Genomic DNA, 24,627 nt, shown 5'->3' with positions numbered 1-24,627 from the left:
ATGGATAACCTGACATTAAAGGTTCTATCATTGAATTCCAGGCTCTGGTGTTTTCTATATTCGCTACAAATATGACATTTTGTCAGAGTTGTTTCCGCCTGTCCTTGTGCTTTAGCTGGACGTATGGATGTCAAGCAATGGAGTGGGAGTGCAGCTAAAGAAATCCACAGCTATTATTCCTGCTTCTAGCCAGTTGTTTGGCAACGATAATGTTGATTCCATTTGGACAAGGGAGACTGTTTTTTGGAGGTTGAGACAATTTCCATGGAATCCCACTGCAGACTAGTCCATTTATGTATCGATACTTTGAGTATCCCACCACTGAATTAATACTTCTCATGGATGTGTTAATATTTGGTGTGCAGGTAATGGGGAAAGGTCCTTGTCTTTTCATAAAAGCGACCAGAGACCGACTGAGTATTTCCAGCATGCTCTGTTTTTATTGTGAACAATGTTTCTCATTAAAGAAACTAAAAACAAATGCATTGAATTGGTCACAATCCGTCAGGTTCTTTTGAATGCTCTCATGCAGGCATATGTATTTTTTTTCTCTCATTTGTTCAAAACACCTGTCAGATGTAATAAGCTTCTCAATTAACCAGATGAGATTTCTGGAATGTGAACTCATTACTAAATGGCTAAAGGCAGCGTGTGGGGAATTTCAGTTCTATGAAAGCTCCCGGCATCACAAGCCTAGTCTTCAGCTCATTCTCCTTCATTGACCAACGCAGCAACAGGGTTTAGAGTTAGTGCCAGCACAAGTGAAACCACAGGGTCAGTGTATTATAATCAGAACTGGCAGTTCATGGCCTGTCACTGTCCATTTCCTCCGAAATCATTGATTCTCGCATATTGATCCTGGTCACATATTCAGAGGAACAGATTTGCTCTCATATGTCGCCTTTCGGGAGCAGCACGGTAGCACAAGTGGATCGCACTGTGATTTCACAGCGCCAGGGTCCCAGGTTCGATTCCCCGCTGGGTCACTGTCTGTGCGGAGTTTGCACGTTCTCCCCGTGTCTGCGTGGGTTTCCTCCTCCGGTTTCCTCCCACAGTCCAATGACGTGCAGGTTAGGTGGATTGGCCATGATCAATTGCCCTCAGTGACCAAACAAGATTAGGAGGGGTTATTGGGTTACGGGGGTAGGGTGGAAGTGAGGTCTTAAATGGGTCTGTGCAGACTCGATGGGCCGAATGGCCTCCTTCTGCACTGTATGTTCTATGTTCTTTCTTAACCACAAGACATCCCCAAAATCCTTCACAGCCAATTATGTACTTCCGAAGTGTGGTGACTATTAGAATGAAAATGGCAGCCAATATGCGCAGGGCAAGTTTCCAGGTAATATATTTTGTCATGTTGGTTGTAGAATAAATGTGTTCCGGGACAAAAGGGAAAACTCCCCTGTTCCTCTTAGAATAGTGTCAAGGAATCTTTTACATCCACCTGACAGGGCAGACAAGGGGCTGAAGAATACATGCATATTCCTGTCTAGGTGGGCGCCTAAAACAACAGGCGCATCTTCATGGGTGGCACAGTGATTAGCACTGCTGCGTCACAGCGCCAGGGATCCGGGTTTGATTCCAGTTTTGGGTGACTGTGTGGAGTTTGCATGTTCTCCCTGTGTTTGCATGCGTTTCCTCTGGGTGCTCTGGTTTCCTCCCGTAGTCCAAAGATGTGCATGTGAGGTTGATTAGCCATGATCAATGGGTTACGGGATAGGGTGGGGGAGTGGGCCGAGGTAGAGTGCTCCTTCAGAGGGTCAGTGCAGACCTAATGAACCGAATGGCCCTTCTTCTGCACTGTAGGTATTCCTTGGATCCTATGGATCCCTCCACCTTCCCATCCACCCCAGCGATCATCCCCAGGATACAGGGGGTGAGCAGGTGCTGAAATCGGCAACCCACCCAGCATATTTCAATGAATAATTAAGGGTCAATGATGCTTACCAAGCCTATTACAGCTGATAATATGCTAACCACATCATAATATGCTCAGCAAGAGCAGAAAGCCTGTTGTTTTTCATGAACTGTTTAAAGGGTGTGAAGGAAGTGGGGCTTTTCAGGGCTATCCTTTGGAACCAACAAGTCCGGAGAACCCTGAATGTACAGGATAGGATAAGGGGAAAAAGGAAGGTTATGGCAGATACAAGGTCTCAAAACAGTGGAAGCCCTAGAGGAGTATAGAAAGTGCAGGAAGGTACTTTAAAAATGTGTAGGAGAGTAAAGAAGGGGCGTGAAAAACCCCTGGCAGGTAAAATAAAGGACAATTCCAAGGCATTTTATAAGTATATTAAGGGCAAGAGGGTAACCACGAAAGGATGCGGGCCCATTCGGGAACAAAGTGACAACCTGTGTGGGGAGCCGAAAGATGTAGGTGAGGTATTAAATGAGTATTTTACATCTTTATTCACTATGGAGAAGGGCAATGTAGGTATAAAAAACAGTGAGGGGGACTGTGATATAACTGACCAAATTAGCATTGGAAGGGAGGAGGTTTTAGAGGATTTAGCAGATTTAAAAGTGGATATGTCCCCAGGGCCCAGATGAGATGTATCCCAGGCTGCTGTGTGAGGCAAGGGAGTTGATTGCAAGGACTCTGACGCTAATCTTCAAATCCTCTCTCGTCACAGGAGAGGTTCCAGGGGACTGGAGGACAGCTAATGTTCAAGAAGGGAAATAAGGGAAAATACAGATAATTACAGGCCTGTGAGTCCAACGTCAGTGATAGCGAAATCATTGAAAAAAATTCTGAAGGACAGAAGTAATCTCCACTTGGAGAGGCAAGGATTAATCAAGAGTGATCAGAATTGCGTTGTCAGGGGCTGTCCATGTCTAACAAGTTTGATTGAATTTTTCGAGCAGGTGACTAGGTGTTTAGTTGAGGGCAGTGCAGTTGATGCAGTCTGCACATACTTCAGTAAGGCTTTGACAAGCCCCACATGGGATACTGATCAAAAAGGTAAGAGCTGATGGGTTCCGTGGAAATTTATCAAATTTAATCCAAAATTGGCTTTGTGGCAGAAAGCAGTGTGGGATGGTTTTATGTTGTTTTTATGACTGGAAGCTTGTGTCCAGTGGTGTGCTGCAGGGATCGGTGCTGGGTCCCTTGCTGTGTGGTGTACATTAATAATCTGGATGGGATGTGAGGGATATGATCAGTAAGTTTGCAGATGACACAAAAATTGGTGGTGTGGTAAATAGTGAGGAGGAAAGCCTTAGATTACAGGATGCTATAGATGGCCTGGTCAGATTACAGGACAGTGGCAAATGGAAAATAACCCTGAAAAGTGTGAGGTGATCCATTTTGGAAGGACAAACAAAGCAAGGGAATGAACGGTAGGATGCTAGGACGAGGACCAGAGGGACCTTTGTGTACATGTCCATAGTGTGGAGATGCCGGCGTTGGACTGGGGTGAGCACAGTAAGAAGTCTTACAACACCAGGTTAAAGTCCAACAGGTTTGTTTCAAACACGAGCTTTCGGAGCACGGCTCCTTCTTCAGGTGAATGGAAAGGCTTGTTCCAGAAATGTTTATATAGACACAGTCAGAGATGCCCCGGAATGCGAGCACCTGCAGGCAATCAAATCATCAAAGATGCAGAGAGAGAGGTAACTCCAGGTTAAAGAGGTGTGAATTGTCCCAAGCCAGTTCAGTCGGTAGGCCTCTGCAAGTCCAGGCTTGTTGGTGGGGGCCGAATGTAATGCGACATGAATCCCAGATCCCGGTTGAGTCCGCATTCATGCGTGCGGAACTTAGCTATAAGTTTTATGCCAGATTCATCACTCGCAATCACAAGGCAGCCTCAAACGTCACCCAAGCACAACGCAACGCCATCCGCACTCTCAAGACCAACCGCAACATCGTCATCAAACCAGCAGACAAAGGAGGGGCCACCGTCATACTGAACAGAACAGACTACTGCAAAGAAGTATACCGACAACTCGACAACCAGGAACACTACAGGCAGTTACCCGCAGATCCAACCAAGGAACACATCCGCCAACTCAGCAGACTGATCAAGACCTTAGATCCAGACCTTCAGAACACCCTACGTGCTCTCATCCCACGTAATCCCCGCATTGGAGATCTCTACTGCCTCCCGAAAATACACAAGGCCAACACACCAGGCCGTCCTATCGTTTCAGGCAATGGGACCCTGTGTGAGAACCTCTCTGGCCACATCGAGGGCATCTTGAAACCCATCGTACAAGGTACACCCAGCTTCTGTCGCGACACGACGGACTTCCTACAGAAACTCAGCACCCATGGACCAGTTGAACCAGGAACATTCCTCGTCACAATGGATGTCTCGGCACTCTACACCAGCATCCCCCATGACGACGGCATTGCTGCAACAGCCTCAGTCCTCAACACCGACAACTGCCAATCTCCAGACGCAATTCTGCAACTCATCCGTTTCATTCTAGACCACAACGTCTTCACCTTCGACAACAAATTCTTCATCCAGACGCACGGAACAGCCATGGGGACCAAATTTGCACCTCAATATGCCAACATCTTCATGCACAAGTTTGAACAGGACTTCCTCACCACACAGGACTTTCAACCGATGCTATACACCAGATACAACGATGACATTTTTTTCCTTTGGACCCACGGCGAGACATCACTGAAACGACTACACGATGACATCAATAAGTTCCATCCCACCATCAAACTCACCATGGACTATTCTCCAAATTCAGTTCCATTCTTGGACACACTCGTCTCCATCAAGGACGGTCACCTCAGCACCTCGCTTTACCGCAAGCCCACAGATAATCTCACGATGCTCCACTTCTCCAGCTTTCACCCGAAACACATTAAAGAAGCCATCCCCTATGGACAAGCCCTCCGTATACACAGGATCTGCTCAGACAAGGAGGAGCGCAACAGACACCTACAGATGCTGAAAGATGCCCTCGTACGAACGGGATATGGCGCTCGACTCATTGATCGACAGTTCCACCGCGCCACAGCAAAAAACCGCACCGACCTCCTCAGAAGACAAACACGGGACACCACTGACAGAGTACCCTTCGTCGTCCAGTACTTTCCTGGGGCGGAGAAACTACGACATCTTCTTCGCAGCCTCCAACACATCATCAGCGAGGATGGACATCTTGCCAAGGTCATCCCCACACCCCCACTACTGGCCTTCAAACAACCGCGCAACCTCAAACAAACCATTGTTTGCAGCAAATTACCCAGCCTTCAGAACAGCAACCACAACACCACAAAACCCTGCCAGGGTAAACTCTGCAAGACATGCCAGATCATCGACATGGACACCACCATTACACGTGGAAACACCACCCACCAGGTACGCGGCGCATACTCGTGCGACTCGACCAATGTAGTCTACCTCATACTCTGCAGGAAAGGATGTCCCGAAGCGTGGTACATTGGCGAGACCATGCAGACACTGCGACAACGAATAAACGGGCATCGTGCGACTATCAACAGGCAGGACTGTTCCCTTCCAGTTGGGGAACACTTCAGCAGTCAAGGACATTCAGCCTCTGATCTCCGGGTCAGCATTCTACAAGGAGGCCTTCAGGAGACGCGACAACGCAAAATTGCTGAGCAAAAACTTATAGCTAAGTTCCGCACGCATGAATGCGGACTCAACCGGGATCTGGGATTCATGTCGCATTACATTCGGCCCCCACCAACAAGCCTGGACTTGCAGAGGCCTACCGACTGAACTGGCTTGGGACAATTCACACCTCTTTAACCTGGAGTTACCTCTCTCTCTGCATCTTTGATGATTTGATTGCCTGCAGGTGCTCGCATTCCGGGGCATCTCTGACTGTGTCTATATAAACATTTCTGGAACAAGCCTTTCCATTCACCTGAAGAAGGAGCCGTGCTCCGAAAGCTCGTGTTTGAAACAAACCTGTTGGACTTTAACCTGGTGTTGTAAGACTTCTTACTGTACATGTCCATAGGTCATTGAAGGCAGCAGGACAAGTACGTAAGGTGGTTAAGGAGGCATATGGGGTACGTGTCTTTATCAGCCGCGGTATAGAATATAAGAGCAGGGAAATTATGAAGGAGCTTTAGAAAATGTTTGCTGGGCACAGCTAGAGTACTGTGTGAAATTCTGGTCACCACACTGTAGGAAGGATGTGATTGGACTAGAAAGGGTGCAGAGGAGATTCACCAGCATGTTGCCTGGGCTGGAACATTTCAACTATGAAGGGAGCCTAGCTTGGCTGGTATTGTTCTCCTTAGAGCAGAGAAATTTAAGGGGGAACCTAATTGAGGTGTACAAAATTACGAGAGATATAAATTGGGTGGATAGGAAGAAACTGTTCCCCTTAGTAGTGGGGCCAATAACCGAGGGGCATTGATTTAAGGTAATGGGCAGGAGATTTACAGAGAATTTGGGGAAAAACATTTTCACCCAGAGGGTGTTGGGAATCTGGAACACAGGTAGAGTCAGGAAGCTGCATAATATTTGTTACAATCCTGGGCATGTGCGCAATCAATTCCAGCACCGCAGAAGTCTCAACACAAGTGAATGAATCAATAATTTGTATATTTTATTGAGATCTTTGACCCTCAACTGCTTCATGACTGAAGGCATCAGATTTGTAAGCAAAACACAAAATAATTGTGTTAAACAAGAGTTAAACATGTAATGGTGATAATAGAACAACGTTCTGCTCATCTACTTACTCACCTAACACCTTCCCACCCTCCAGCCACATGCGCAAGAAAGGCACACTGTGGGGAAGGAGAAGAATCAAAATAATGGAGATTAAACGGGATGAGAGATGTGGGGCGCGATTCTCCGCCCCCCACGCCAGGGGAAGAATAGCGGGAGGGCCTCCCGACATTTTTCACGCCCTCCCGCTATTCTCCCCCCCCCCCCACGCCCGACCCACGCCACGAATCGCCGCCCGCCGTTTTGTACGGCGAGCGGCGATTCTCCGAGGCCGATGGGCCGAGCGGCCAGGCCTTCACGCCCGTTTCAACACGGCAGCAAACACACCTGCTCGCTGCCGTCGTGAAATGGGCGCCAGATGCCCGTTTGGGGCATCTGGGGGCCCGATTGGCACGACAGTACCACGGCCATGCTAAGGGGGGCATAGGCCTGCGATCGGTGCCCACCGATCACGGGCCGTGCGTCCATAACGGATGCACTCTTTTCTCTCCTCTGCCCCGCAAGATCAAGCCGCCACGTCTTGTGGGGCAGCTGAGGGAAAAGACAGCAACTGCGCATGCGACAGTCGTCAAGGCCATGCCCCCGTGATGCACGGGGCTGCACTCCTAGCCCCGCCCAGGGGGGAGAATCGACACCGGAAGTGGGCGTGAAGGCTGCCGTGGGTCACGGCCTGTCCCACGGCAGCCTTTACGATTCTCCGCATTTGCGGAGAATCTCGCCCGTGAATCTTGGCTGCTGAGGTAGTGGTCTTTGTAGGCGGTGATGTTCTCAGGATGCCCCTGTTATTTTGAAATTGTGCCCCCTAGTTCTAGACTCCCCAGTGTGTCAGTATGTCACAGTAAAAAGCTCCAAACACAAAAATTAAAGAAGAAACTGTGAAGATCAGGTGCCATCTAAGAAATTGAAGAAAAAAAGATAACGTAACATTCTTGGGATAAATGACAAGATCAAATGGAAACTATTGGAGTGTGGGTATTATGGTGAATGGTCACAAAATAAACTTCAAATTAGACACTGGAGCAAAGTTTCAATTCTTTTAGACACATAACAATGGCTGAAGCCAGAATTCTGCCAGCCATTGACCGTAAGATTCCAGTGTCCACAGTCAGTTGAAAGTTGAGTGCTAAACTTCAGTAAAAGGAAGAGAAATCGCAGAAACTTTGATGTTGCCCACAACCAAGAATGTTCATTGTTTAGTTGAAAAGCTTGCACCAACCTACAATTTATGTGCAACAAAGTTGATTAATTCAAAAGCCCACAAAGTCAACAGAGTTTCAAAACTATCCCGAGGTCTGAGGAAGACTGAAACCGGGAGTGGAATTTCCCGGCCCAGGCCATCGGGATTGACCAGTGTCCCCAAAGTCCATGGACTTTTGGCTAGCTCACTGCCTCCACAGAAAATCCCAGCCCAGTACTCTGAAGCAGCAACATCATTGGAATCATGTGAAAACCTTGGGAAAAGCAGAAGATTTCCCATCAACAGCTGGTGAAGAAGAGCAGCTTGCAACAAGCAAGAAACTGATTGACGAACATGTCCAAGGAAAACAACAGCAGATGCACGGTCACGCATTCCTGAAGTCTGAACAGAAGGACATAAATTAAATCGAAGATTTAAGGTCATATACTTGATTGACTATAAAATTTCTACCAGCAACAATAAAAAGCCTTTAACCTGGTGTTGTAAGACTTCTTACTGTGCTCACCCCAGTCCAACGCCGGCATCTCAACACCATAGCAACAATAAAGATCCTGAACAAAATCCAGCAATCCCAAAAAGCTAGAATGAGAGAATACTGTAAGCATGGATGGACAGGATATGTTCCAAACAACACTATGTTGAAACAATAATGTGACAACACAGACATCTCAGTGTTGTAGACGACTTGCTCATTTATAATGAGAGGCTGTTCGTACCAAGAGTCTTCATACTCTAGATCCTTTCGAGAATACACTTGGGGATCACAAAGTATCATGCTCAAGGACAAAATTCAGTCTAGTCACCAGAGATTTCAAAACCACTAGAGGAAATAATTTCAATTGTGCCCATTGCCATGAACAAAAAGAGCCACTGGTGTCCTCATTCCCATCAAGACCAGGAATATTTTGAAATTGACCTTAAATTAACATTCCTCATGGTTATTTACTATTACTCCAGATGGATTAAGGTTTTGGGCAGCAAGGTAGCATGGTGGTTAGCATAAATGCTTCACAGCTCCAGGGTCCCAGGTTCGATTCCCGGTTGGGTCACTGTCTGTGTGGAGTCTGCACGTCCTCCCCCTGTGTGCGTGGGTTTCCTCCGGGTGCTCCGGTTTCCTCCCACAGTCCAAAGATGTGCGGGTTAGGTGGATTGGCCATGCTAAATTGCCCGTAGTGTCCTAATAAAAGTAAGGTTAAGGGGGGGGTTGTTGGGTTACGGGTATAGGGTGGATACGTGGGTTTGAGTAGGGTGATCATGGCTCGGCACAACATTGAGGGCCGAAGGGCCTGTTCTGTGCTGTACTGTTCTATGTTCTATGTTCAATGTTAAACGTCTTCCAAAACAGTCATAAATTCACTCAAATAAATGTTGCCACACATGGCACTCTCGATCTTCTTAGTTCAGACAATGGCCTAAAGTTTGTGAATGAAGGCTTCAAGAAGTTTACAGAAGACTATGGTTTTGTCCACACAACTCATTGACCCAGGGTCATGTAAGCAAATGGAGAGGCCAGAGGTGGAATAAGAACAGTCATAGCCATGTTGAAAAAGAGTGATGATATCAACTTAACACTATTCCACACCACTTTGGAATGCGTTGACTCCGACAGAGCTTCTGAAGGGAAGAAGACTACAGACTCAACTTGCTGTCATAGAACCATAGAATTTATAGTGCAGAAGGAGGCCATTTGGCCCATTGAGTCTGCACCGGCCCTTGGAAAGAGCACCCCACTTAAGCCCACACTTCCAACCTATCGCCGTTCCCCAGTAACCCCTTTTTTGGTCACTAAGGGCAATTTAGCATCGTCAATCCACCTAACCTGCACATCTTTGGACTTTGGGAGGAAACTGGAGCACCAGGAGGAAACCCACACCTGGAGCTGTGAAGCACCTGTGCTAACCTGTGTTACCGTGCTGTCCTTTCACATACACTCACCTGGTGTTCAAAAACAACTGAGGAGGAAAATCGTGAAAATCAATTCCGAGACCATGTAGCAGAGTGGCCCAGCGGAAGTATGCTGGGCCCATAACCCAGAGGTTGATGGATTGCAACTATTCACTCCGGGTGGCATAGTGGTTCGCATAGCTGCCTCACTGCGTCAGGCACCCGGGTTCAATTCCGGCCTTGGGTGACTGTCTGTGTGGTTTTTGCACGTCCTTCCCATGTTTGCGAGGATTTCCTCCGGGTGACCACAAACAATCCGATTTAAGACCCCCGCAGATGATAACAGATTCTTGTGAATCGTTTTTGTACTTTCTCCAATGCCTTCCTTCAGTGCAGCAACCAGAATAGTACTCCAGCTGAGGCCCAACTGGTCTTCAAAATTCTGAGGGGCACGGACAGACTGGATAGTCAGAAGTTTTTTCCCAGGGTGGAAGAGTCAATTACTAGGGGACATAGGTTTAAAGGGCCAAGGGCAAAGTTTGGAGGAGATGTGCAAGGGAAATTTTTTTACACAGAGAGTAGTGGTGCTTGTAACTCGCTGCTGGAGGAAGTGGTGGCAGAAGGTACAATAGTGGCGTTTAAGGGGCGCCTTGACAAATACATGAATACGATGGGAATAGAGAGATACAGGCCCCAGAGTTGTAGAAAGCTTTAGGTTAGACAGACAGCATGGTCGGTGCAGGTTTGGAGGGCCGAATGGCCTTTCCCTGTGCTGTACTTGTCTTTGCCCTTTGTAGTGTCTTATATAGGTTTTGCTCTTGGTCTCCACATGCAGCACGGTAGCACAGTGGTTAGCACCATTGCTTCACAGCTCCAGGGTCCCTGGTCCGTTTCCCGGCTTAGTTCACTGACTGTGTTGAGACTGCATGTTCTCCATGTGTCTGCGTGGGTATCCTTCGCGAGCTCCAGTTTCCTCCCTCAGGTCCCGAAAGACAAGCTGTTAGGTAATTTGGACATTGTGAATTCTCTCTCTGTGTACCCGAATAGGCGCCTGAATGTGTTGACTGGGGGTCTTTCAAGTAACTTCATTATGTTGCTAATGTAAGCCTGCTTGTGGAAATAAAGATTATTATTTATTTATTAACTAATAAAGCCTTGGATACTGTCTGCATTTTCCATGTTCTTCCTACCAAAATCAATCGCTTCACATTTCTTTGCATTGAACTTCATCTGCCACCTACCTACAGAACTTGAAAAATGACGAATGGCCAGGGCTGTCAGGCCAGTATTGTGCGAGTGGAACCAATCCATGAGCTGTCTCCAGGTCCATACTGGCTCTGGTCTCAGTGGGCGGCATGCCCGACCTCAGTGGAATTCAGCTGGTGGAAGCATCTTGCCCACAATTAGTCTCTTAAGCAACCCTAATGGCTACATGCCACTACCAGGTATGGAGCCACTGCCACTTTGCACTTGATTCATAGAATCATAGAATTTACTGTGCAGGGGGAGGCCATTCGGCCCATTGAGTCTGCATCCATTCTGGAATGAATGCTTACGAATGGAAGTGGTCTGGAGCCATAGCCCTCTGTGTTAAAATTCCAGAAGCTGATTTGCTATCAAGACCAGGTTAAATGAAGTACATAGAGGTAAATCTGTAACGTGACAGGAGTGCAGACTCTGACACCCAGAATTACTCGGAATCACAGGGATCAGGTCCGATGTGTACGATTGACCTTCAAATTTAGATGGAGATAAAGGGTTTTCAGGTGTAAACATTACTATTTGTTGGACGAAAAAGAGCGTGGGGAGTGGGTGGTTGAAATGATGAGGGCCGGGGAGTTGTGAATCAGGTTTGAGTACGGGCCAAATGCGGGCAAGTGGGACTATCTTAGTGATAGAAACTGGGTGGCATGGACAAGCTAGGCCGCAGGGCCTGTTTCAATGCTGTAAACATCTGAGTTCTGCAGTCCTCCCATATCCAGGAAAGTTTGCCGCAAGTAACTTACCTCCTGACCCCCCCAAAGCCTGTCCATCACCTGCAAGGCATAAGTCAGGCATGTGATGGAATACTCTCCACTTGCCTGGATAAGTGCAGCTCCAACAACACCGAGGAAGCTCAACACCATCCAGGACAAAGCAGCCTTCTTCATTGGCACCTCATCCACCACATTAAACGTCCACTCCCTCCACTACTGACGAACAGTGGTAGCAGCGTGTACCGTCTACAAGAGGCACTGCAGGAACTCATCAAGATTCCTTCAACAACACCGTCCAAACCCAAGGCCTCCATCACCTACATCCTTTAGAGAAGGAAATCTGGGTCCTTATCTGGCCCGGCCTACATGTGTCCAGGTCCACAGCAAAGTTGTGGACTCTTAACTGCCTCCTGAAATAACCGAGCAAGCCATTTAGTTCAAGGGCAATTAGGGATTGCCAATAAATTTGGGGCTAGTCAGTAACACCAACATTCCATGAATAAAAAAAAACCTAGACGAACAAAGGCAGCAGACCCATGGGAACACCACCACCTGGAGGTTCCTCTCCAAGTCACACACCAGCCTGATATGGAAATATAGAATTAGGACCATTGAATTCCTACAAAGCAGATGGAGGCCATTCGGCCCATTGAGTTTACACTGACCCTCTGAAAGAGCACCCCACGCAGGGCCACAGCCCCACCTCAGCCCCGTAACCCAACTTAACCTGCACATCTTTGGACACTAAGGGGCAATTTAGCATGGCCAATCCACCTAACCTGCATATTTTGGACTGTGGGAGGAATCTGGAGCACCCGGAGGAAACCCAAGGAAACACGTATATCGCTGTTCCTTCACTGCCCCGGGTCAAAATCCTGGAACTCCTTTCCTAACAACTGTGGATGTATTTACATCACATGGACTACAGTGGTTCAAGAAGGCAGCTTACCACCACCTTCTCAAGGGCCATTAAGGATGGTCAATAAATGCTGGCCTAGCCAGTAAAGCTCACATTCCATGAAAGAATTAAAAAATTGAATGGGATAGTGTGTGTAGAAGTGATGGTGAATCGTACAGTGTGGGGGCCAATTAGACTGTGTGGAAGGTGGTTTTACACAGTGTGATGGAGGAAATCGGACAGTGGATGGTAGTGAAAACCTCCATTGAGGGACAGCATAGTGGCACAGTGGTTAGCAGTGCTGCCTCACGCCAGGTACCCAGGTTCAGTTCCAATCTTGGATCACAATATGTGTGGAGTGTGTACGTTCTCCCCGTGTCTGTATGGGTTTCCTCCGGGTGCTCCACTTTCCTCCCACAGTCCAAAAATGTGCAGGTTAGGTGGATTGGCCATGATAAATTGCCCCCTAATGTCCAGAAATTTGCAGGTTAGGTTATGGGGTTAGAGCGGAGTGGACAGGGGTAGAATGCTCTTTTGAAGGGTCGGTGCAGACTCGATGGGTCAAATGGCCTCCTCTGCACTTTAAGGCTTCTATGATTCTATGATCAGCCAATCCTATCTCTCACATGCAGGTAACTCCAGATGACCTTTCCTTCTAATCCGCACATTATGAAATCACCTATGGTTCTGTGCTTATCTCCTTTTACCTGTCGGGTTTCCCAGAATTCCTGGTTAAAAATCCAACACTCATACAGGTATCCTCCTTCAAGATTTCTGCCAACTGCTCTCCACCCCACCGCCAACAACCTCAGCTCGCCCCCCGAGAACGGAATGCATTTTTTACCTCCCATTCCCTGGAGATTAAATTAACCCCCAAATTTCTGAAATGAAGATGGAGGAAGTAAGCAACTGTAGTAAGATGGGGATTTAGAGCTGAAAACAAACAGAAAAGAAAAGTTCCAATGACTATAGGAATATAAATCAAACAGAGAGCAGGCAGCTTAGATTGAAAAACAAGAGAGAAAAAAGAATGATGTGTGGGCTGGAATCTGAATGTGAAGATCCCAATCATCCATCAAACAAAACCTTTCCCTTCAATCCCAAAGAGGAGTCAAGTAAATAATTAGCATTTTAATAGAACCACTCACATCCTCCCGTAGCCAAAGCCTCTTATAGCCCATTATATGTTCTTGAAGTATGGGCTTTGCAAGCAAATTCAACAGCCGTTTTGTGCACAGCAAGATCCCACAAAAAATGTCAAGGTAAATGTGACGATGACCAAGTAATCTGTTTTACTCAGTTCGTTGAGGGATACATTTTGACAAGGATGGCAGAAAGAACTCCTCTAATCTTCCTCCCATGGTGCATTTGGGATCATTTACTTCCACCTGAGAGGGCAGATGAGGCATTGCTTTGAATCTGAAGCTCGGTACCAATGGCAATACGGCATTGCAATGTCTGGCTTGTATGCTCAATCTTCAAGTGGGACATGAATCCGTGACCTTCAAATTCAAAATCAGTTACTGAAATATGTCACTAATTCAAATAAAAAATGGATTTCTGTAATGATCCAAAATCAGTCTAATGCAGCCATGTTGAAATATAACTGATACTTTTGCTAATTGTAGTCCTCAATGTGTTTTTATTTTTCAGTCAAACCGATTGTTATTGACGTGGACATTTATGTGAACAGCATTGGCCCAGTATCTGTTATTCAAATGGTAAGTGAAACATGGCAAAGGTGTGTGGACGCTGTTTATAAGGAATGTTTTTACACTCAGCATGAATCAACCAGTACCCAGTGTCTGTTCTGTACTCAGTGTGGATCAGACACTCTGCTCTGTATTAAGTGTGGATCAGACAGTGTCCAGTGTCTCCTCTGTACTCAGTGTAGATCAGACAGTGTCCAGTGTCTCCTCTGTACTCAGTGTGGATCAGACAGTGTCCAGTGTCTCCTCTGTACTCAGTGTATATCAGACAGTGTCCAGTGTCTCCTCTGTACTCAGTGTAGATCAGACAGTGCCCAGTGTCTCCTCTGTGCTCAGTGTGGATCAGACAGTGTCCAGTGTCTTCTCTGTATTCAGTGTGGATCAGACAGCGTCCAATGTATCCTCTGTACTCAGTGTGGATCAGACAGTGTCCAGTGACTCCTCTGTACTCAGTGTGGATCAGACAGCGTCCAATGTCTCCTCTGTACTCAGTGTGGATCAGACAGTGTCCAGTGACTCCTCTGTACTCAGTGTGGATCAGACAGCGTCCAATGTCTCCTCTGTACTCAGTGTGGATCAGACAGTGTCCAGTGACTCCTCTGTACTCAGTGTGGATCAGACAGCGTCCAATGTCTCCTCTGTACTCAGTGTGGATCAGACAGTGTCCAGTGACTCCTCTGTACTCAGTGTGGATCAGACAGCGTCCAGTGTCTGTTCTGTACTCAATGTGGATCAGACACTCTGCTCTGTACTCAGTGTGGATCAGACAGCGTCCAGTGTCTGTTCTGTACTCAATGTGGATCAGACACTCTGCTCTGTACTCAGTGTGGATCAGACAGCGTCCAGTGTCTGTTCTGTACTCAATGTGGATCAGACACTCTGCTCTGTACTCAGTGTGGATCAGACAGCGTCCAGTGTCTGTTCTGTACTCAATGTGGATCAGACACTCTGCTCTGTACTCAGTGTGGATCAGACAGCGTCCAGTGTCTGTTCTGTACTCAATGTGGATCAGACACCCTGCTCTGTACTCAGTGAGGATCAGACAGTGTCCAGTGTCTGTTCTGTACTCAATGTGGATCAGACACTCTGCTCTGTACTCAGTGTGGATCAGACAGTGTCCAGTGTCTTCTCTGGATTCAGTTTACATCAGACAGTGCCCAGTGTCTCCTCTGTACTCAGTGTGGATCAGACAGTGTCCAGTGTCTCCTCTGTATTCAGTGTACATCAGACAGTGTCCAGTGTCTCCTCTGTACTCAATGTGGATCAGTGTCCAGTGTATACTCGGTACTCAGTGAAGATCAGACAGTGTTGAGAGTCTTCTCTGTACTCAGTGTTGTTCAGACAGTGTCTGCCCTGTAATGAGTGTGGATCAGAGTGTCTTCTCTGTACTCGGCATGAATCAAAGTATCCAGTGTTAGCTCTGTAATCAATGTGAGTCAATCAGTGCCCAGTGTCTCCTCTGTACTCAGTGAGGATCAGACAGAGCCGTGTCTCTCCTCTGTTCTCAGTGTGGATCAGATAATATCCAGTGTCTGCCCGGTGAGGATCAGACAATGTCCAGAGTCTCCTTTGTACTCAGTGTGAATCAGACAGTGTCCAATGTCTCCTCTGTACCCAGTGAGGATCAGACAGTGTCCAGTCTCTGCCACACGGTACCCAGTGTAGATTAGACAGTGTCCGGTGTCTGCCCGGTACCCAGTGTAGATCAGACAGTGTCCAATGTCTCCTCTGTACCCAGTGAGGATCAGACAGTGTCCAACGTCTGCTCTGTACCCAGTGTAGATCAGACAGTGTCCAATGTCTCCTCTGTACCCAGTGAGGATCAGACAGTGTCCAATGTCTCCTCTGTCCTCAGTGTAGATCAGACAGTGTCCAATGTCTTCTCTGTACCCAGTGAGGATCAGACAGTGTCCAATGTCTCCTCTGTCCTCAGTGTGGATCAGACAGTGTCCAGAGTCTGCCCGGTACCCAGTGAGGATCAGACAGTGTCCAACGTCTGCTCTGTACTCAGTGTGGATCAGGCAGTGTCCAGTGTCTGCTGTGTATTCAATGTGGATCAGAGAATATCCAGTGTCTGCTCTGTGCTCAGCATGGATGATACAGTGTCAAATATCCGCTTTACACTCAGTGTGGATCAGAGAGTGTCCAGTGTCTCCCCTGGCTTGAGTAGTCGCGGAGCAAATTATAATGTAACAGATCGTGTAGGAGTTGGGCACTTTCTTATCTTTGACTTAAGTGTCTATCAATTTGAAAATGTTCTGCCATGGATGTTGCTGAAGTGGGTGTTGCTAACAGGGTGGTGGGTACCTCAGAGGAGCATGCTGAATAATCAGACCAACAGATTATCACCTTCATCAATCAGTTTAAGGACTGAGCAAGAAACATCAGAACAACCGAGACAAAGGGGGAATTCTGGTCAGAGACAAATAGAGCAAAAAAAAGGTTGAATTATCAAATGGAGAATAGGCAACAGAAAAAGGGAAGTATTTTTGAAAATAATGGGCTGGATTCTGCGATCGCCGACGCTGAAATCGCGTTCGGCGATCGGCTGGAGAATCCACTTTTACGCTGGAATCGGGGGTGGTGCCATTTTTGGTGTCAGAGGGTCGTGGGTCTTTGAGACTCTCTTCCTGAGAAGGAACTGGAAACAGAGTCTTTGAATATTTTTGAAGCAGAGGTAGGTAGATTCTTGGCAATCAAGGGTTGAAGAGTTATCGGGGGTAGGCAGGAATGTGGAGTTGTGGTTACAATCAGGTTATCTTTGAATTTATTGAATGGTGGAGCAGGTTCAAGGCGCCTCCTCCTGCTCCTAATTCAGATATTCCCATTTAATGATTTTAAATACCACTTTCTAAACCAGACAGATTAAGTGGCAATGTATTAACAATTATCACATTGTTAAAAAGTGAAGTACCAACCCTATTTTTTGGTAGTGAGTTTAACACAGAAATTCAACTTAAAAAGAACAGGCAGGCAGAAGGTCCTTTCCATGGGGCTACCGTCAGATTGAGGGGAATTATCCAGAAATTCCTGGGCTACCTCTTTATCACCACAAATGTTACATTAATAATGGTGATCACCATTAAACATCATTAAAGGTGCTAATTCTGGGTCATCAGCACAAAGAAGATATTTTGGCTGAAACGTATGATGCATGATCAATTGCACAGAGATGAGAGTTGAATACAACTGAGGCTTTATTGCTCTAAGATGTGTGACCTCCTACAGCAGCTGGCGAAATGGCTGCTGTGTGGGGAGCACACATATTTATACTCCGCCAACTGGGCGGAGCCAGCAGGCAGGGACTACCCTCGTACCTTTAGTACAGGGTCTTACCACAAAGCTCCCAATATATACAACAGTGGTATTACCACATTCACCCCCTGTTAAAACTGAGCCCAGCGGGGGTGGCGGAGAACTATATACAGAACAAGTTTAATATACAGAGGCAAAATTTTTTTTTTTGAAGTCCAATACAAGGTGGTTCGACTGTCCCGAACCAATAACAGGTTTAGCCGGTCCGGGGCCTTGATGTGACGTTGGGAGCGACGCAGTGGTGGCAGCGATTCCAGTGTTGGTCTGGTTCTCGGTGACTCCGGGAGCGTAACGAAATCCTCTTCATCCTTGGGCGTGGGCAGGGGGAGGACTGATGGTCCTGGGGGGATTGCTGCTGGGTGAGCCGGGGGTGGGAAGGGTGGCGTCAGGCCGGAGGGGTGTGTACGCGTGGAACCTGCTGGTGCCAGGTCCCTGAGGGAGACAGTATCCTGGCGGCCGTCGGGGTACGCCACGTAGGCATACTGGGGGTTAGCGTGCAGTAAATGCACCCTTTCAACCAACGGGTCCGCCTTGTGGAGTCGCATGTGTCTACGGAGGAGTACGGGCCCTGGAGCTGTGAGCCAAGAGGGAGCGACACCTCGGATGTGGACTTCCTGGGAAAGGCAAAGAGACGTTCATGGGGTGTGTCGTTAGTCGCAGTGCTTGGGAGCGACCGAATGCAGTGCAGTGCATCGGGGAGGACTTCCTGAGGAAATACGTGTTTCGGTGGGTGGAGGGGAGGGGCCCTTTGAAATCCATGCTGAGGCATTCAAAGGGGCGGGAGGCCTTCACCAGGCACGCGCGGTCCGGCTGGTAGAAGTGTGGTTTGCACTCTGCACAGACCTGGCAGTCCCTGATGATTGCCCTGACTTCCTCGATGGAGTAGGGTAGATTGCAGGCCTTTATGAAGTGGTACAACCTTGTGACTCCCGGGTGACAAAGGTTATTGTCAGGGTCCGGAGTCAGTCTACTTGTTCGCTGGCACATGTACCTCGGGATAGGGCACCTGGGGGTTTGTTGAGCTTACCGGGGTGATACAAAATCTCGCAGTTGTAGGTGGAGAACTCGATCTTTAACCTCAAGATTTTATCGTTCTTGACCTTGCCCCGTTGTGTGTTGTTAAACATAAAGGCTACCAACCGTTGGTCAGTGAGAAGGGTGAATCTCCTGCCGGCCAGGTATTGCCTCCAATGCTGCACAGCTTCAACGATGGCTTGGGCCTCTTTTTCGACGGAGGAGTGCCGAATTTCGGAGGTATGAAGGGTGCGGGAAAAGAATGCCACGGGTCTGCCTGCCTGATTTAGAGTGGTGGCTAGAACGACGTCTGATGCATCCCTCTCCACTTGAAAGGGTAACGTCTCATCTGTTGCATGCATCGCGGCCTTGGCGATGTTGGCTGAAATACGGGTGAAGGCCTGTTGAGCCTCGGCCATCAGGGGGAAAAGGGTGGACTGGATGAGTGGGCGGGCCTTGTCCGCATAGATTGGGACCCAGTGGGCGGAGTAAAAAAAGAACCCCAGGCAGCGCTTGAGGGCCTTGGGGCAGTGGGGAAGGGGGAGCTCCATGAGGGGGCACATGCGGTCGGGATCGGGACCCAGAACTCTGTCTGGACCACATAGCCGAGGATGGCTAAGCAGTTTGTGCTGAATACGCACTTCTCCTTGTTACAGGTGAGGTTTAGGAGAGTGGCGGTGTCGAGAAATTTGGCAAGGTTGGCATCGTGGTCCTGCTGATCGTGGCCGCAGATGGTGACATTGTCTAGGTACGGGAAAGTGGCCCGCAGCCCGTACCGGTCGACCATTTGGTCCATCTTCGTTTGGAAGACTGAGTGATGCCGAAGGGAACCCAGAGAAAGTGGTAGAGGCGGCCATCTGCCTCGAAGGCAGTGTATGCCCATACACTGCCTTCCAAATGGGGAGCTGGCAGTAGGCCGATTTTAGGTCTACGGTTGAGAAGATCCGGTGCTGTGCAATCTGATTGACCATATCAGATATGCGTGGGACGGGGTACGCATTGAGCTGCGTGTACCGATTGATGGTCTGGCTGTAGTCCACGACCATTCGGTGTTTCTCCCTAGTTTTCACCACTTGGGCTCTCCAGGGGCTGTTGCTGGCCTCGATGGTGCCTTCCCGAAGCAGCCGTTGGACCTCTCCTTGACGAAGGTCCTGTCCTGGGTGCTGTACCGTCTGCTCCTGGTGGCATTGGGTTTGCAATCCGGGGTTAGGTTTGCGAATAGGGAAGTGGGTCAACCTTTAGGGTCGCGAGACCGCACACGGTAAGGGGTGGTAGGGGCCCACCGAATTTCAATGTTAGGCTCTGGAGGTTACACTGGAAGTCCAGGCCGAGTAGCAGGGCAGCGCAGAGGTTGGGGAGGACGTAGAGCCGGAAGCGGCTGAATTCTACGCCCTTGGGCCGTGAGCGTGGCTATGCAGTACCCCCGGATCGCCACGGAGTGGGACCCGGAGGCCAGGGAGATTCTCTGATTGGCGGGGTGTACCGCGAGAGAGCAGTGCCTAGCCTTATCTGGATGGATGAAGCTTTCGGTGCTCCCCGAATCCAGCAGACAAGAGGTCTCATGCCCATCGATCTTCACGCTTGTCGAGGCGGTGGCCTGATTGTGCGGACGTGACTGGTCAATCGTAACCGTGACGAGTCGCGGCTGGTCGTCGCTGGTGTCGGACGATGGGGAGCCCAGGGGGCACGGGTCCTGGAACGATGGTGCCACTCATGTGCCGTGGGGGTGACAAGATGGCGGCACCTGATGATTTTGGGGAAGATAAGATGGCGGCGCCCTTGGGCCGCACATGGCAGGGGTTGAAAAAGATGGTGGCACCCATGGCCCACACATGGTCCGAGGAGGGGAAGTTGGCGGTGCCCACTGGCCGCGCGTGGTCCAAGGTGGGGAAGATGGCGGCGCCCAGTGGCCGCGCGTGGTCCGAGGAGGGGAAGATGGCGGCGCCCACTGTGAGGGGGGTCGGGGCGATAGCGGTGACTGCGTGGGCCTGGCACACCGCAGCGAAGTGCCCCTTCTTGCCGCAGGCCTTGCAAAGAGCGCTGCGGGCCGGGCAGCGTTGGTGGGGGTTGTTTCTGTTGGCCGCAGAAGTATAATCGGGGGCCCCCGGGGTTGGCTGGTTGGCGCATGGCACAGGCGTAGGATTGGCTAGGTGAGGCCCCCGGTGGGGCGGCCGCCTGTGCAATCACGATGTGGAGGAGGGGTGGGCCGTGTGACTGGGGTGTAGGCCTGAATATTGCGCGAGGCGACCGTCATTGATAGCGCCAGCTTTTTGGTTTCTGCGAGGTCGAGCGTGGCCCCCTCTAAAAGTCGCTGGCGTATGAGGTCTGACCCTATCCCCATAACGAAAGCGTCCCGCATGAGGAGGTTCAAATGTTCCGTGGCTGTGACGACCTGACAGTCACAGTCTCTGACCAGAGGAATTAAAGCACGCCAGAAATCCTCTACAGACTCACTGGGGAGTTCACTACTGGTAGAGAGTATGTGTCTGGCGAAGAGCGTGTTCGTCCGCTGGGCGTAATTCTCTTTCAGTAGCGCCATGGCTTCCTCGTAGGTCGGCGCGTCCTGGACAAGAGGAAATACGTTGGAGCTCAGCCGTGAGTAGAGTATCTGGATCTTCTGAGCTTCCAGGATTGGTTCTGGCGCAGACCTGATGTCAGCTTCGAAACAAGCTAGCCAATGTTGAAAGTCCTTTTTGGCGTCGCTTGATTGTGGATCCAGCTTCAGGCAATCCGGCTTGATGCAGAGGTCCATCTTCTGAAAATCTTAGAGTAATAAATTGATGCATGATCAATTGCACGGAGACGAGAGTTGAATACAACTGAGGCTTTAGTACTCTCAGATGTGTGGCCTCCAACAGCAGCTGGCGAAATAGAACATAGAACATAGAACGATACAGCGCAGTACAGGCCCTTCGGCCCTCGATGTTGCACCGACATGGAAAAAATCTAAAGGCCATCTAACCTACACTATGCCCTTATCATCCATATGCTTATCCAATAAATTTTTTAATGCCCTCAATGTTGGCGTGTTCACTACTGTTGCAGGTAGGGCATTCCACGGCCTCACCACTCTTTGCGTAAAAAACCCACCTCTGACCTCTGTCCTATATCTATTACCCCTCAATTTAAGGCTATGTCCCCTCATGCTAGCCACCTCCATCCGCCAAATCAGATATGCAGGGGAGAGGGTACGCGTCGAGCTGCGTATACCTGTTCATGGTCTGACTATAATCGATGACCATCCTGTGCTTCTCCTCGGTCTTCACAACCACTACTTGAGCTCTCCAGGGGCTGTTGCTAGCCTCGATAATACCTTCCTTCAGTAACCGCTGGACTTCTGACCTAATGAAGGTCCGGTCCTGGGCACTGTACCGTCTGCTCCTGGTGGCGATGGGTTTGCAATCCAGGGTGAGGTTCGCAAAAAGGGAAGGTGGGTCGACCTTGAGGGTCGCGAGGCTGCAGACAGTGAGGGGGAGTATAGGGCCGTCAAATTTAAAGGTTAAGCTCTGGAGGTCACATTGGAAGTCCAATCCCAGGAGAGTGGAAGTGCAGAGGTGAGGGAGGACATAGAGTTGGAAATTCTTAAATTCTCATCCCTGGACCGTGAGGTTAGCTATGTCAAAGCACTTGATCTCTACAGAGTGAGACCCGGAAGCCAAGGAGATTCTTTGATTAACTGGGTGTATGGGAAGAGAAGAGCGCCTTACCGTGTTAGAACATAGAACAATACAGCGCAGTACAGGCCCTTCGGCCCACGATGTTGCACCGACATGGGAAGTCAAAAACTAAAGGCCATCTAACCTACACTATGCCATTATCATCCATATGCTTATCCAATAAACTTTTAAATGCCTTCAATGTTGGCGAGTTCACTACTGTTGCAGTTAGGGCATTCCACGGCCTCACCACTCTTTGTGTAAAAACCTACCTCTGACGTCTGTCCTATATCTATTACCCCTCAATTTAAGGCAATGTCCCCTCGTGCTAGCCACCTCCATCCCCGGGAGAAGGCTCTCACTGTCCACCCTATCTAACCCTCTGATCATTTTGTATGCCTCTATTAAGTCACCTCTTAACCTTCTTCTCTCTAACGAAAACAACCTCAAGTCCATCAGCCTTTCCTCATAAGATTTTCCCTCCATACCAGGCAACATCCTGGTAAATCTCCTCTGCACCCGTTCCAAAGCTTCCACGTCCTTCCTATAATGAGGCGACCAGAACTGTACGCAATACTCCAAATGCGGCCGTACAAGAGTTTTGTACAGCTGCAACATGACCTCATGGCTCCGGAACTCAATCCCTCTACCAATAAAGGCCAACACACCATAGGCCTTCTTCACAACCCTATCAACCTGGGTGGCAACTTTCAGGGATCTATGTACATGGACACCGAGATCCCTCTGCTCATCCACACTACCAAGAATTTTACCATTAGCCAAATATTCCGCATTTCTGTTATTCTTTCCAAAGTGAATCACCTCACACTTCTCCACATTAAACTCCATTTGCCACCTCTCAGCCCAGCTCTGCAGCTTATCTATGTCCCTCTGTAACCTGCAACATCCTTCCACACTGTCTACAACTCCACCGACTTTAGTGTCGTCTGCAAATTTACTCACCCATCCTTCTGCGCCCTCCTCTAGGTCATTTATAAAAATGACAAACAGCAACGGCCCCAGAACAGATCCTTGTGGTACGCCACTCGTAACTGAACTCCATTCTGAACATTTCCCATCAACTACCACTCTCTGTCTTCTTTCAACTAGCCAATTTCTGATCCACATCTCTAAATCACCCTCAATCCCCAGCCTCCGTATTTTCTGCAATAGCCGACCGTGGGGAACCTTATCAAATGCTTTACTGAAATCCATATACACCACATCAACTGCTCTACCCTCGTCTACCTGTTCAGTCACCTTCTCAAAGAACTCGATAAGGTTTGTGAGGCATGACCTACCCTTCACAAAACCATGCTGACTGTCCCTAATCATATTATTCCTATCTAGATGATTATAAATCGTATCTTTTATAATCCTCTCCAAGACTTTACCCACCACAGACGTTAGGCTCACCGGCCTATAGTTACCGGGGTTATCTCTACTCCCCTTCTTGAACAAAGGGACCACATTTGCTAGTCCTCTGGCACTATTCCTGTAGCCAATGATGACCTAAAAATCAAAGCCAAAGGCTCAGCAATCTCTTCCCTGGCTTCCCAGAGAATCCTAGGATAAATCCCATCCGGCCCCGGGGACTTATCTATTTTCACCTTGTTCAGAATTGCCAACACTTCTTCCCTACGCACCTCAATGCCATCTATTCTAATAGCCTGGGTCTCAGCACACTCCTCCACAATATTATCTTTTTCTTGAGTGAATACTGACGCAAAGTATTCATTTAGTATCTCGCTTATCTCCTCAGCCTCCACACACAACTTCCCACCACTGTCCTTGACTGGCCCTACTCTTACCCTAGTCATTCTTTTATTCCTGACATACCTATAGAAAGCTTTTGGGTTTTCCTTGATCCTACCTGCCAAAGACTTCTCATATCCCCTCCTTGCTCGTCTCAGCTCTCTCTTTAGATCCTTCCTCGCTTCCTTGTAACTATCAAGCGCCCCAACTGAAACTTCACGCCTCATCTTCACATAGGCCTCCTTCTTCCTCTTAACAAGAGATTCCACTTCTTTGGTAAACCACGGTTCCCTCGCTCGACCCCTTCCTCCCTGCCTGACTGGTACGTACTTATCAAGAACATGCAATAGCTGTTCCTTGAACAAGCTCCACATATCCAGTGTGCCCAACCCTTGCAGCCTACTTCTCCAACCAACACATCCTAAGTCATGTCTAATGGCATCATAATTGCCCTTCCCCCAGCTATAACTCTTGCCCTGCGGGGTATACTTATCCCTTTCCATCACTAACGTAAAGGTCACCGAATTGTGGTCACTGTTTCCAAAGTG

The 24,627-nt window shown here is 48.6% G+C and overlaps 1 protein-coding gene across 4 annotated transcripts in view; it reads left to right on the top strand.

The window, feature by feature from the left end:
* LOC119952085 (gamma-aminobutyric acid receptor subunit gamma-4-like) overlaps positions 1 to 24,627 on the top strand; it is a 409,052-nt gene that overhangs the window by 161,508 nt on the left and 222,917 nt on the right. For all 4 annotated transcript variants that reach the window (XR_005457758.1, XR_005457757.1, XM_038775633.1 and 1 more), the window contains exon 3: positions 14,284 to 14,351. Coding sequence is in view for 2 of the 4 variants with exons in the window: in XM_038775633.1 (XP_038631561.1) it covers positions 14,284 to 14,351 (68 nt within the window). In the remaining 2 variants the exon portion in view is untranslated. The remainder of the gene's footprint in view (positions 1 to 14,283; positions 14,352 to 24,627) is intronic.

This window comes from Scyliorhinus canicula, chromosome 17, assembly GCF_902713615.1.
Source record: "Scyliorhinus canicula chromosome 17, sScyCan1.1, whole genome shotgun sequence".
NCBI lineage: Eukaryota > Metazoa > Chordata > Chondrichthyes > Carcharhiniformes > Scyliorhinidae > Scyliorhinus > Scyliorhinus canicula.
The sequence above is the reverse complement of the archived record's forward strand: the minus strand, read 5'-3'. Positions and strand labels throughout refer to the sequence as shown.